The sequence below is a fragment of the Archocentrus centrarchus genome, chromosome 8 (genome assembly GCF_007364275.1).
Source record: "Archocentrus centrarchus isolate MPI-CPG fArcCen1 chromosome 8, fArcCen1, whole genome shotgun sequence".
Classification (NCBI taxonomy): domain Eukaryota; kingdom Metazoa; phylum Chordata; class Actinopteri; order Cichliformes; family Cichlidae; genus Archocentrus; species Archocentrus centrarchus.
This window is the reverse complement of record NC_044353.1, coordinates 22,681,640-22,696,288: the sequence shown is the minus strand read 5'-3', so window position 1 is coordinate 22,696,288 and position 14,649 is coordinate 22,681,640. Positions and strand designations below refer to the sequence as shown.

At 41.1% G+C, this 14,649-nt stretch overlaps 2 protein-coding genes across 2 annotated transcripts; one reads left to right on the top strand and one right to left on the bottom strand.

The window, feature by feature from the left end:
- Positions 1-88: 88 nt before the first annotated feature.
- Positions 89-4,653, bottom strand: dnajb1a (DnaJ heat shock protein family (Hsp40) member B1a). The gene is made up of 3 exons (XM_030735237.1): positions 4,087-4,653; positions 2,729-3,312; positions 89-2,606 (listed from the first exon to the last, which is right to left on the bottom strand). Exons 1-3 carry the CDS (start codon positions 4,295-4,297, stop codon positions 2,376-2,378), a joined length of 1,026 nt encoding a protein of 341 aa, XP_030591097.1. The 5' UTR covers positions 4,298-4,653; the 3' UTR covers positions 89-2,375.
- Positions 4,654-6,889: 2,236 nt separating this feature from the next.
- tecra (trans-2,3-enoyl-CoA reductase a) lies at positions 6,890-14,592 on the top strand. The gene is made up of 11 exons (XM_030735236.1): positions 6,890-7,307; positions 8,058-8,109; positions 8,338-8,382; positions 8,486-8,589; positions 12,461-12,576; positions 12,820-12,925; positions 13,056-13,128; positions 13,217-13,260; positions 13,351-13,408; positions 13,497-13,585; positions 13,880-14,592. The coding sequence occupies exons 1-11, from the start codon at positions 7,140-7,142 to the stop codon at positions 14,051-14,053; spliced, it is 1,029 nt and encodes a 342-aa protein (XP_030591096.1). The 5' UTR covers positions 6,890-7,139; the 3' UTR covers positions 14,054-14,592.
- The last annotated feature ends 57 nt before the right edge of the window (positions 14,593-14,649 follow it).

Below are 14,649 nucleotides of genomic sequence, written 5' to 3'. Positions count from 1 at the left end.
TTTGGTTTGCCAGTTTCTTTATTATTGTGGAAATGCAAATCATCACAGCATAGGAAAGGCCAAGTAGAAATTTCAGTGTTTCCTGTTATGAATTCAGAAAAGTTTTATTGTTAAAAAAAATCAAAGAATTTTGTGTCCCAACCTGAGAAATTTCAAAACATGAACGAGGTAAACAAAAAAAGAACGCATCTGCTTGTTTTTCTGAAAAAAAAGAAAAGAAATTAGAGAGATTACACATCTCTACATTCATGTTACACCACATGTTTGTGTAAGTTAGAAACTTCAGCAGAGGCAGGATAAAGCGGCAGTTCTCAACTGTCATGAAGTTTTGCTCATTTTCCTCTGACGGTCACATCAACACTAAAATAATTTTGCATGCGCACAATGACCCGAGTGATTTACCGGCTTTCATCATCATCATCAGTCAAAGACATCAACTGATTCTTTAGGATCGTCCCTCAACTCTGAAGCCACGCAATGCCAGCTTCTGTACATGCTGGAGTGAAAGCTGTTGGGCATAAGAGAGTCATGATATAAGACAGAATAGTCAAACACAAATACACATTGCAGGCCTTTAAAGCTGGGGCTTCAACTTCTTTTTCACAGCTTACTGTGAACTATCATGGCAGCACACCCATGTACCATGTTTATATGTTGGCTACAAGAAATCAGAAACACACTGGCTTTTGATCCAGAATGCAATCAGACAGACAGCGTTAGAATAACAATAAGGAGGAATTAAAATATCACACATACATGATATCTGTATAAAATATCAATTTCTCTGTGCATCTTAACTGGGTACGAATGCAGTAAGATTTTGGTATTTTTCAGTCACATGACAGGATACACACATGCTCTCGACATATTTTTAGACACATACCCGCATATATATATATTATAATAAGACAGGGACAACTATTTGGCACATTTTTCCTCCACAGAATATTTTACATAAACAATCACTTGTGCATACTTCTGGTTAAACACAAGTTTGGAAAAGTAAACAAGTGCCATCTTTACAGCTGCAGAAGAAAAAACTCCCAACACCTCCCTCTATGTTTTCCTACATTATAAATCTGGGAAATACTGCACACTGACGATCCATCAGGGGTGCATCCTGTTATTAGTAGTAGTAGAAGTAGCGCAAGGGCTGATATTGGCCTATCTCCAGAAATGTTAGCATCTGCACATAATGTTTTCTGATATTAAGAAGGAGTAATTTATAGTCTCACCTTTGACTCCATTTTTTTTTTTTTTAACAATACTCTGCAGCGAATGAAACAGAGCAGCGTCACAGCTGAGCGTACTGTGTGTGGAGACCAGACGAGTCTTCAATCTGAGTTGGTAACTTAATAAACAATGACTCCATCACTTTCTCTTTTAAATAGACCTCTAACATAGTGTATGCACACACACTGATCAGCCACAACATTAAAACCACCTGCTTAATATTGCATCCTACCCCCCATGTTTGTCACCAGTATAGCTCTGAGCTGTCAGATTGGTCTTCAGGTCTGCATGACCGGGGCCTTGAGTGGGTGTTACACACAGTAACATCCGCATGAATGCAAAGTCCCACTTCACCTGTCAGTGGATTTAAACTTGTGGCTGATGTTCTTATGTTTATAAAGAACATCACTTGATACACACACACACACACACACACACACACACACACACACACACACACACACACACACACACACACACACACACACACACACTCCCTAAGAATCATACTGAGCATCAATCCTGGTAGGGCTCCACTGTTTTCAGCCTTGAGAACACTTGAGGTGTATTTTTTCCCGGTAGCTTTATATTACAGCTTAGTGTAAACTACAAGTAAAAAACACAGGATTTTTTTGTTTTTTTCCACATAAAGAGAAAACTCTACTTAATGCCAAAACTCCTAATAAGACCAGTACTGGTACAGATACCTCAAAAGCGTTCACCTTTCAGGATCCATGCAGCATCGTAATTTTACCTAATGGAAACTAAAATCACGTCCTATGAGTAATGTAGTTATAGCCACATTCAAGCATGCATCAGTGCACCTGAGGCAATGTTAAGCAGCTGACTGTGTGTTACCTAAAGCACTCACACAAACATCTGCTATGAAACCAAATCCTCAGTTATTTCCAAGTGGTGCAATTCATTGAATTTTTAAAGAACACCTGCATGTCTCTTTCACTCAAAGCCAATTTTTTTTTTTTTTTTTTTTTAAAAAAGCTGTTTTCTGGATTTTGAGTTAAGAGAAAATTAAAATTAAACTCATCTGAACACAAACCTGCCCTGAGCCTCAAAAGTCCAGGTAGTACACAGGAGAGTGCCGCTGGAAATGTTAACCGTTTTTGATTCTGAGTCACATGAAGTCACAACGGGAGAATCTGCTCGAGTGTATCACGTGTGTTTTGGGCCAGTTTGTCAGGAAATTTAATAGTGAAGTCCAGGATCATGTCACCTCTCTTCTCAGGGAACTTGGACAGCGGCAGCCCTTCTCCACTTATTCGCTTTTTCATTCCGGGTTTAACAATGTCTCTGGAGGTCACAGTGATGGTTCGGCCGTCCAGCGTGGGAGCTTTGACCGTGCATCCGCACAACGCCTGGAGACAGAGAAGGAGCGGTAAGCAGATGCTTGTTAAGTTTTGATAATAAGCGACTTTAAAAACATAAACAAGCGTGATTAATGTTGGAATGATATTTTCCCACATTTGTGCTCTCTTACCTCTCTAAGAGATATTTTTGCAGGATAAACAATATCTGAGCCCTCTCTTCTGAACACTGGGTGAGGCTTGTCTTTGACCACAAACACCACATCTGCAGGAATGTTGGAGGGAGTTTCATCTCCCTCCCTGGGAAAGGTGATTTTTGTTCCCTCTTTCCAGCCACGCTTTATATCGACTGTTAAAATCTTGTCTTCGCTGCGCATGGTGCAGCCGTCTGGATTGAGCCTCTTACGAGAGATCCTCATCTTTTTCGTGCAACCCGAGAACACCTCCTCCAGGCTCACCTTCAGCTCGTGCACCACAGGCGGGTCCTTCTTCTTCTCGTGCGCTCTGTGAGCTCCTACCGGGTGGGGTTTAAAGGACCGGTGAAACCCACCCATGCCGCCCATTCCTGACATGCCAAATGCCGCAAAGGGGTCGTTGACGTCCGCGTCGTCCTCCCCGTCCTGGAAGAAGAAGTGATCGAACGGGCTGCGGCCACCAAAAAACTCAGCGAAGATTGCATGAGGGTCCCCATGGAAGCTGTAGTTGTAGCTCTGACCGCCGTGTCCTCCGCCTCCAGTGTTGGCTGAACCCTTTAATCCTGTAGAAGAAGAAAACACGGACAAACACCCACGTTCATTTAACCATAATCATTATCAAAAGCTGACTTTCTCAAAGCGTTTTCGTTGCACCATCTTTGAACACTAAGTCAGCACATATTTGTCTTAACACAGCAGATACACACTCATTAGAGCTAATGATGATGTCAGGTCATTATCAGAAGATATCAGCTGATATCAACTTGGTTATTGATTTGCTTGCTCAATATATTCGTGCCCATCTGTTGAATAACACTTCATGATTGCTGGTTTACCACTAATAACACTGACTTATATTCACTATTCAATTTTAAACCCTGTCTACAAACAATCAAACAATCAAAACACTGACTAATTAAAAGATGAGTAATGCTCAGAAGGAGAAATATTTTAAATTTTTCTGTGCTTCTTGACGTCTCAAAGTTTGATCTCTGTCCCTCCCTGTACATGAGGGTGTGGGCAGGGACGCCAAAGCCTGAAGGCACAAATCTGTGCATGTTTTTAACGTTGGACAGAAGCACACTGACAGGACAGACAAGAACTCGCTGTTTCCAGCAGGTTCTCCAGCTACACCTATTGTACACACGCATCCATTGTCCGATTACTGATGCAGAAAGATGACAGAAACTACACTAAGGAGGATAACGATGCTTAAGTATATATCGATTAGATCCAGCAGAATAAGAAAATGCATGCTTTGCTTTATAAAGGATTAAACTCAGTAATGGTAAAAGCTGTAAAACTTCGTGAAACCCCGAGGGGAGGAGATCAGTTACCTTCTTCTCCGAAACGATCGTAAATGTCCTTTTTCTTGGCATCGCTGAGAACATCATACGCTTCGGCGATCTCCTTGAATTTGTCTTCGGCTCCGGGAGATTTGTTCTTGTCGGGGTGATAACGCAGAGCCTGCTTTCTGTACGCCTTTTTAATTTCATCTTCAGATGCTCCTTTGGCTATTCCCAACACTTTGTAGTAATCTTTACCCATCACACTGATCGGTCGGGACTTCTTTCAGTTGCTTTTGTCGACGTTTAGGTTTAACGTCGACAGAACATCCAGCATGTCTCGTGTAACGAGGGTCAGCTTAACGGGCTCCGCCGCCTCACGCCGCCGCCGCAGCTGTCCCCTGCACCGGGTAGTAGCTCAGTTCGCCGTCCCGGTGCTCTTCCAGAAAGTGTCACAGCCGCCGAGCAACTTTCAGCTGTGTCCCATTGACGAGGACGAAAATGTCACCTAGCCTGTTTACGCTTGCAGAAGTGTGTCAGTATGCCGCGCTCGAAACCTTGCGAGGAAACTTCTGGAAGAAGCTGATGCTGCTGCTGCGGGTCATCACTACCGAGTCGAGAAAATTCACCCCCGTCAACTTCCGGTTTCGCCTGCACCGTGACGGACGTTCAGAAGCGTCTTTGAATTAAATGTTTTGGGAAAATGTGCTTAGATGCGGGCAGCTGACGAGAAACTTGTCAATACTTGGACTACTGGAGTTTAAAAAAAAAAAAAAAAAACTGCTTTCGTAAACGCTGTTGTAATAATAGCAATAACAATTAAGTACGCATGCGCAGACTACTTACTTTCGAGTAAATTTACTCATCTTTTCATTTCCTATCTGTACATGCAGTGAAAGAACAAATATTCAGGGATTTATATAATAAACCAAAATGAGGAAACACACACTGGGCAAGTTTTAAGCATCAAACACTTCATTTCCTGCATTCTGGGTTGGTTTTATGTAGCAATTTACACGGGTTGTGTGTCATTTTATGGTTAGAAATATCTTTATTTAACCAAATAATAATTCTCACTGCTGGTGATAAACTGCAATCATTTTGGCACTTCTATAGGATATTATGGGCTACTTTGTGTCTTTTGTTTGGAAAGGTAACCAGCTTAAATGTGCATATGCCCCCTATTCACATCAATAACAAATTAATTTATTTTGATTATTAATAGCTTACATGTGTTTGAGCAATATTTTTGTTCATGTTGAAAACTCCATGCACTTTCAAAACACACGATGTTGAATCTGGACATGTACTCCTGATATCTACACATATGCATCAAGCTAATATATAGGCCACGGTACAGGCAAGTGGAAATGAAACTCAGTATAAGCAGCAATAGTAGACAACATACAACATACTGCTCCTGTTATCATAAACTTGTGTACCGAATTTTTGTTTTTTTTAAATTAATTAGAGATGTATGCTGTACAATCATTCTACCCTGGAAAAAGAAAAGACAAACATTACCATGATTTTCATGCCCCTGATGAGTGTATGTAAACTTCTGACCACACCTGTACGCAGACATATTTTACATGCTCATTTTAATGGATGCTCAGACTGTACAGCTTCAGCTAATGCTGATTTTCCCTGTAAGTGCAGAGCAGAGGTAACTTGCATTTGCAAGATCATTTCACAGGATCTGATGTGGCTAAATTAACTATTTATGTGTGATAATACATGGAAAGAAACTCTCTTTCAATCAGTTTATTAAGTGCTTTCACTGATTATGTAGTGCTGCATGCTGCCTAAAAGAGAACACGTGTTGAAATACATACAGGACTGAAGGGGTCAGCAGTGATTTTCTTGCCCGTTGCCTGACTCAGGCGGTGCTGGAGGTTTCCTAGGTGGACTTCTCATTAATCAGGATACAGACACAGAGATATGCCCAGAGTAAACTTAAAGGCTTTCTGACACAGTTTCCACAAAAACAAAAAATTGTAACTGTTCCTCGAATCATTGTGAGGGATCATCAAACATCAGAAGATCAGATCTCAGTGTAACCACCCTGAAAAAGACGCAAGTCCAGTTCAACACGTATCTGAGTTTATTAGTATAAAAAAGGATCAGGGTTTAAGCTGGAATGTGTGTAATCTAAGACTCAGAAGTGATCTTGGAATGCGTGCATAGTGCTGCTGCCTGCTTACACCCTGTGCCACCCTTACTTGTTATAAATAGACCATAGACTATAGATACACAGTTGGCTATTTGCAATGATGAGCTGACCCCGTGCAATGAAAGGCAACTCTGATCTTCTCCCTATCAGCATTTTTATCACCTGCCTCTCAAAACAAAGTGTTTCAGAATCTGTTTGGCACACAAACTGTGAGCTCACACAGGCCCTGAAATAAACAGGTTTGTCTTTGTTGTGGTTTTCAGAAAGAGAAAACAAGCCTCACAGGTGGTTTGGGGGATAGAGGGTTGTGTGGGCATGTGGAGATCTTTCAACTGATTGATCAGGTTTTCAATGGGACCCCTCACTGTGTGACCAAGCGAACAGTAGAGCCAGGAGCAGACGTGTCTTATAGGTCTAATGAGAAAATGTTGGCATCTGTCACTGACTAGGGCTGTACTGTATGTGGCTTCCCAAGGTTAGCAAGCTGGAGCAGAGCAAATCAGGCGACTTATATTTAGCCTTGCAAATGGCGCGCTATGGATTATGTCTTGGGCTTCTCCAGTTTCGTCTTCAGTGCATTTTGTTGTATGAAGGGGGGTGGGGGGGGGGGGGGGGGGGGGGGTTGTGGATCTTGAACAGGATTCTGTTCAGGTGAAGAGCAGGTCTGCTTCATGGTATTAAGACCAGCTCTCCTTTGACTTCTCCTAACTGTCTTTCCTTCTTGCTCAGCACCATTGTCTCAGGTATTTATGGTCACTGTTCCTCTGAAACTGGAAGGATATTCGGTGAAAGGCACAAAGGAGCTCTTGAATCAGACTGACAGCTTCTTTGGGGAAGAGCTGTTACACATACCAGTGGAGCACAACCAGCGTCACTGGACATATCACAGATTATTTCACTACGCTGTTGAGGTTTGGGATCAACCAGTGTCATGGATGTACTTGCATTAGAGGCAAAGAAGGCAGATGGAGCAGAGCCTGAGAAGAAAGCTGCACCGAGGCCAAAAGCAAAACCCCCCAAAAAGGCCAAAAGGATTGTTTACTTTGAGGTGGAGATTGTGGATTTAAAGACTAAGGAGAAACTACTGCTGCTGGACAAGGTGAGTGAGAGGATGGCAGAGGGGTTTTTATTACACTCACCTTTTATATTGACCATAATGATTTTTAAAAAGATCGTTAATTGCCAGTGGATGATTCTGACTGTAGCTACATAATTTAAAAACTATGCAAAAGAAAGGCCCAAAAACATTCCTTTGAATTTTTTACATGCCATAGATTTTATGCTACTTTATTACCTCGCCTTGCACTCCTTTGAAAGTTTCATGTTTTATACATCTTGTGTCTGTTCTGAAAGCAGCAAAAGCTGTTATTACTCTGCAGAGAAGCCATGAAACACGTTCAGTGCAGAACCATCACATCGAGCACATGGATACTCTTTAAAGATAATCATCTGCTTCACAGTTTACCCGGTCAAGTGCAGCCATAATCAGTTATGCTTTTATTGAGCTAGGGTTGCAGTTAGGAGGTGAGAATTCCCTCCTCATCTGAAAGGAATTTTCTGTTTCGGCTACAGCACATGCCTGCATTGCAGATAGGCATGATTAGCAGCTTGCATAAATGATACTAGTTATGTCCACAGAAGGAGAGTTCATAAAAAAGTTGAAAATGGAAAATAAAAAAAAATAAAGTCTGACAAATTTCACAGGAAGTAAAAAAAAATCACTTAAGACAGTAATGATTTCTGTTGTATTTTTTAAGTGCTTGTAAATGTCAGTATGACAGCCTGCAAACCAATGCTGCTGATAATAACAGAAGCATTAACATGTTTTATGTTTATATTTTGATTTTAGGTGGAGCCAACTGCCACCGTTTTGGATATTAAAGCACTGTTTCACAAATCCTGTAAGTTAATCATCCGACAGGTGAATCCTGCTGTCTCTGGTGAATCCCAGAAGTCTCCTTTATCACCATAAGCAGGCTGATATTTTGAGGTTTTGGTAAAATAGCTCAACACGTAAATTAAATGTGGTAGCGATGTTCGGTACAAAGACTAAAGCAGCTACTGCAGAAAGAGACTTGCTCTACAAAGAATCTCTTCAGAATACTAATAGTTCCTCCTCATTTTGACAGATCCAAAGTGGTATCCAGCCCGACAGTCCCTGCGCTTAGATCCAAGTATGTCTGCCAGCATGTGTGTATGTGTATATATATATTTACATTTATCTAGATTACAGATCTGGTCTTGATGTCTGATGGTTGTGGACTGTTTTTGTCTCAGAGGCAAAGTGTCTCAGGGATGAGGACATTCTTCAGACACTTCCTGTGGGAACCACAGCCAGCTTTTACTTCAGTGACCTGGGGCCCCAGCTCACATGGGGAACCGTAAGTCCACCTGTACACATGCGCACAACATTTGGATCCAGTGTTGCATGTGAAGTCATGCCTGCTTTATATTACTGTGTACAGTATGAAATGTTTGCTCCTCCTCCTGTGGAAATAAAAATCCCCTTGCTGAGATTTGAATACACTCTAAAGGTGATGCATGATTAGTGTTTGGATATGATTTGGCTACCACTGCAATGTTTTAAATCTGCTGCCCATCTTGGTGACACAAGAGATCTGCTTTACAAAAACTGCTCTGCACTTATTATGCTAAAACATGCAAACCCCTTGGCATGGTCTTTTAATACTCTTGCACTTTAAATATACAGAGACACCCTTTCACCCCTCAATAACTCTTGAATATAAATATCAGCCCACAGTGACAGGTAGAGGTGATTTGCGGAGGTTCGTTTTCACCCACCTCCTGCACTGAATGTCCTCTGTCCTAGGACATTTAATCTCATGGCCTCATTTCCCCTAGAGGTGTTTATCCCTCCTGACCACTCACTTGCGTTTCATTGCAGCTCTTTACTCACCCATGCCCACCCAGTCTCTACATTCCCTGTCCTTACCAACCCTGAGACAATCCCAGAAAAATGCCTTTAGTCCGATGCCAGGGTGGGTGGAGAACCAGAGATCAGAAGTAGCTACTGGTCAGGCATGCTGAGCCAGGGCTGTGCCTGAGGTGCTGATTCAGGGATCTATTTCACTGTCAGCTGTGTCACTTGATCATAAAGTGGGTATTACAAGGTGTCCTAGTATCTCATCTGTTCTGTGGGCACATACTAAATACGAGGAGGATGATTACTGTAACTCATTTGTTGTTAACGCTGAGGAGAAGTAGATGGACTTTTTTTGAGCTAACAAGTGAAACTATAGAAACCAGAGTGACACTGGTGTCAGCTGTTAATGAGCGGGTGAGGATGTCAGGTGTCGGTTGCATGTTCTCCCTGTGGCAGAGGGTTTAGATTGACAAAGCATTGTTCTAATAATGATAACATATGTGACAATCCTTAATCAGTGTATTTTAATGTCTGTATTTTGAATGCTGCTGCAATTAATGGTAGATTTGTGTGCTGTTATGTACTGGGGTACAAAAAAAAAACATTTAAAGCTAGAGTTCTCAAAGTGTGGCATGAGTAATAACTTATGCAACCACTGATTTGCATTAAAAATGAATACACAACTGTACATTTAATTCATAAACAATCACACGACCCCTATGAGCAAGCAACTGGCGACAGTGGTAAGGAAGAACCCCCCTTTTTAACAGGAAGAAACCTCCAGCAGAACCAGGCTCAGGGTGGGACAACCATCTGCCACGACTGGTTGGGGTGAGGGGATGGATGAGAGGACAAAATACATGCTGTGGAAGAGAGTCAGAGATTAATAATAACTAATGATTAAATGCAGAGTGGGGTATAAACACATAAGAGAGTGAAAAGAGGTGAGCGAAGAGGAAACATTCAGTGCATCATGGGAAGCCCCCAACAACCTAGTCCTATTGCAGCATAACTCAGGGAGGGTTCAGGGTCACCAGATCCAGCCCTAAGCTTTATTTTATCAAAAAGGAAAGTTTTAAACCTAATCTTAGAAATTGAGAGGGTGTCTGTCTCCCGAATCCAAACTGGGAGCTGGTTCCATCATAGAGAGGCCTGAAAGTTGAATGGTTTTGCCTCTCATTCCACTTTTGAAAATCAAGGAATCACAAGTAAGCCAGCAGTCTGAGAGTAAAGTGTTCTGTAAGGGAAATGAGATACTACTAGGTCTTTACAATATGACGAGGCCGATTTTGAAGAGAAGGATTTTAAATTCAACTTTAAATTTAACAGAAGAAGAGATGTTAATATAGAAGAAATATGATCTCTACTTCTAGCCCCAGTTAGTATTCTCATTGCAGCATTTTGGATCAACTGAAGGTTTTTAAGGGAGCTTTTAGGGTGAACTAATAACAATAAACTACAATAGTCCAACCTAGAAGTAATACTATAATAATGTAATAATTAGTTTTTCAGTATCACTCTGAGACAAGATGTTTCTAATTTTACAGATTTTGCGCAAATGCAAGAAGTTTAATATGTACACTGAAGGATATATCCTGGTCAAAAACGACTCCAAGATTCCTCCCTGTGTTACTGGATGCCAAGATAATGCCATCTAAAGTAAATATCTGGTTAGACACCCTGTTTCCAAGATTTTTAGGACTGAGTACAATAACCTCAGTTTTATCTAAATGTAGAAGCAGGAAATTAAAGGTCATTAGAGGTCTTTATATATTTAAGGCATTCCTGCAGTTTAACAAATTTGTGTCTCATAATAGATAAAGCTGGGTATCATCTACATATCAATGAAAATATATGCTATCCCTTCTAATAATACTGCCTAAGGGAAGCATGTATAATGTAAATTGAATTGGTCCTAGCACAGAACCCTGTGGAACTCCATAACTAACCGTAGGGTGTGAAAAAGACATGAACAAATTGGAGTCTATTAGATAAATATGACTCAAACCCCTGCAGCCCAGTACCTTTAATACCTATGGCTCTAATCTCTGTAATAAAATATTATGTCAACTGTATCAGTATAGGTTGGATTTTGTGCTATAATTAGCTAAGACAGCTGACAGTTAATGATTTAATTCCTGCCATCATAAAGGCCTATGGTATATAGTCTGTTAATAAAGATAGATTAATCATATTTAAAATTGAAGCATTAATTAATGGTCCAACTTCTTTGAGCAGTCTTGTAGGAATGAGGGCTAAAAAGCATATTGATGGTTTAGAGGAAATAATTATTGAAGTTAAGTCAGAAAGATTGTTAGGAGAGAAAGAGTCTAGGTAAACACCAGCAGTTATTAATGGCATATCTATGGGACAGCTGTGAATAATTTTTCTCTAATGGCTAAAATTTTATTTCTGAAGAAACTCATGAAGTCATTACTAATTAAGTTTAAAGGAATACATAGCTCAACAGAGCTCTAACTCTTTTTTTTGTCTCTTTTTGACTTTTCCAGTTAGGAAGGCTAAGAGTCAGGCTTTCAACTGAAGTAAAACTTTGTGTGGATCCTTGGCTGACTCATAGGGTAGAGCAGTGGATCCCAAAGTCAAGAGTGCTGCGGCCCACTTAAAAAACAGAAAATCCCATGGGCCCACCTCCCAAACAATTGACTTACTCTTTAGTGCAGTTGAGGATGTTTTGTCGTGAATTTTTATACTTAATTCATTCTTTGCTGATTTTTGGTTTATTTTTTGATGGCATTTTTCACCCAGGGAACTGCCCCTCACTGAAAATTTTCTCTTTAAACCCTAGAGACGTTTGTGTGGGAAAATCCCAGTAGATCAGCAGTTTCTGAAATACTCAGACCAGACTGTCTGGCACCGACAGGCATGCCACATTCAACGTCACTTAAATCACCTTTCGTCCCATATTCTGATGCTCTGATTGACCTCCAGCAGGTCATCTTGACCATGTCATCATGACTAAATGCACTAAGTTGCAGTTGTACCTAACAAAGTGGCCACTGAATGTAGAGCCCAAGGGAGCATTTCCAACTCCATTCCAACTCTTCAGTTTCAGCTATCATATCTGACTAAACCCTCTGAACCTACAGCTGCTGCCAAGGAATGTAACTGCCACCTGACTAATGGATAAAAACCACAAACAAGTACAAAAAAAATTAACTGAATGAAATGAACAAATACCAAGACAAAATATTACCTAGCACTGAAAAAACTAGCAAACCTTAACCTCAATACCTGCATTTATTTATTTATTTGTGCAGCTCGTCACGTGACTCCCTAAATTGGCCCTTGGTCACCAAAACTTTGAGGACCTCTGAGTTAAAGCATTTGTGTCTCCTCACTCACTTCAGGTGTTCCTGGCAGAGTGTGCTGGTCCACTGATCATCTACTTAATGTTCTACTTCCGCCTTCCCTTCATCTACTCTCCAAAGTATGACTTCACCAGCAGCAAGCACTGGGTCGTACAGTGAGTGTCGGCTTTCTCATGTTTTCAGGGATCTGTTGCGATGTTAGTGCCGTGTTTCACACAATCCCAGGCTTCACGCAGACACCCCCAGCCCTCCCCCGCCGTCAGCATGACAAACAGTTAGGAAGCATATTGCTATGTTGACACTGAGTCAGCGCCAAGTGTAATGGACTGCAGCGGAGCAATGTATTAATCACAGCTAAATATGTAAGTGTGTCTTTGTGTTTGTGTGTCTTGTTGCAGTTTGGCCTGCATGTGTCACTCCTTCCACTACATCAAGAGGATTCTGGAGACGCTGTTCGTCCATCGTATCTCCCATGGGACCATGCCTCTCAGGAACATATTTAAGGTGACTGTGCTGCACATTTAAAGCTTTGTGTATCATAGTTATTATTTTGTTTGCAGTTTCTATTCTCAGACATCTATGTGCAGCCCCATCTAGACACTTTGACTTATTTTAGTCCTGCTTTCTATGCCAGAACTGTGGCTATTACTGGTCCACTGCAGCTTGGATGGCATACTACATTAACCACCCTCTGTACACCACACCCTGTAAGTGCTGACCACTATAATTCTCACTTTAGCTCATCAGTCAACGCTGACTTCTATCTTAATCCATTTTTCTGTGACGCGCCAACAGATTATGGGCAACAGCAGGTGAATACAGGTCTTTACATTTTCCTGGTAAGCATCATATCTCTGGGAGTCACCTTCCAGATAATAAACCCATCATCCTATTGTACGCTCACCTTTGAATTTTTTTTATTCCCACAGTTCTGTCAGATAGGGAATTTTTCCATCCATGTTGCACTTCGTAACCTCAAAATACCAGGTGAGTGTTTTCCAGCAATGTGTATGATTTTCTCTTACTAATTTCTTTTAAAATGCACAGTGCAGTTTGAGTTTACGCGTCATTTCAGGCTCAAAAACCAAGAAGATTCCTTACCCAACGAAAAATCCCTTCACCTGGATTTTTTGGCTGGTCTCTTGTCCGAACTACACATATGAGGTAAGCTCAAATCAAACTCCACTTGGTAAAGTTCAACCCTTTTCTTTATATACATGAATCTTTAACATCTGGTATTTACCTGTAAGGAGAATTTTGTTGGTCCTCGCTCATTTCGGTGTTATTTGTTTTGCTGCAAGTATTTTCTAATGTTACTCTAAAACACAGAATGCAGCTGCTCATACAGTGCTGTATTTTATCCTTGCAAAGACAGATGGATTGCCATCTGCTGGTTATGCCCTGTAAATGTACCATCAGTCTCAGTGCACTGTGTGTGTGTAAACTTCATGTTCACAGGTTGGTTCCTGGATCGGCTTCACAGTGATGACCCAGTGTGTGCCTGTGGCTTTCTTCACTCTCGTGGCCTTCATCCAGATGACAGTTTGGGCTAAAGGCAAACACCGCAGCTACTTAAAGGAGTTTAGGGATTATCCCACCTTGCGCTCCTCCATACTGCCCTTCATCCTATAGAGCCTGGCACAGACAACAACAGCTGCTAAACCCATCCAGCTCCTCACTGGTAGAGGCCCTTTTTAAGAGTCTGTCCATCCAACTGGATGTCAGGGAGTGTGTGCCGAGGTTAACAAAGAGTGACATTTACAGTGCTGGATTGGTGATTGCAGGACTGTCACGGGAAAAGGGAGCTAGTCAAATGCAATAAAGTCTTATTTTAATGTTGTGTGTGATCTCAAAGAGAATATAAACCTGTCCTTTTTATTTATTATTATTTATGAGTTGCAGAATACTCAAAAGTGACTGTTTGGTTTATTAAAAAAAAAAAAACACACTTAATAGTTTTTTTGGCAGCCCAATCAGTGAAATTTTACCAAGAGTATTCTCAACTACTGTGCAGCCTGGAGCTGAAAACTCGGTGGTGTCATGCAGCTTGTGCATTATTCCACTGAAGTGACTGATCCTGGACTGACCTTTACACTAAGCCAGCTCTATTATCAAATGTATTCACTGTTATGAATTCTGTTTCCCCTGAATGTGCCTTTCATACTGCTCAATCGACTGAATTTGAAGCTTAAATTAGGACATTTGGTACTGAAAACAATTTGCAGTTT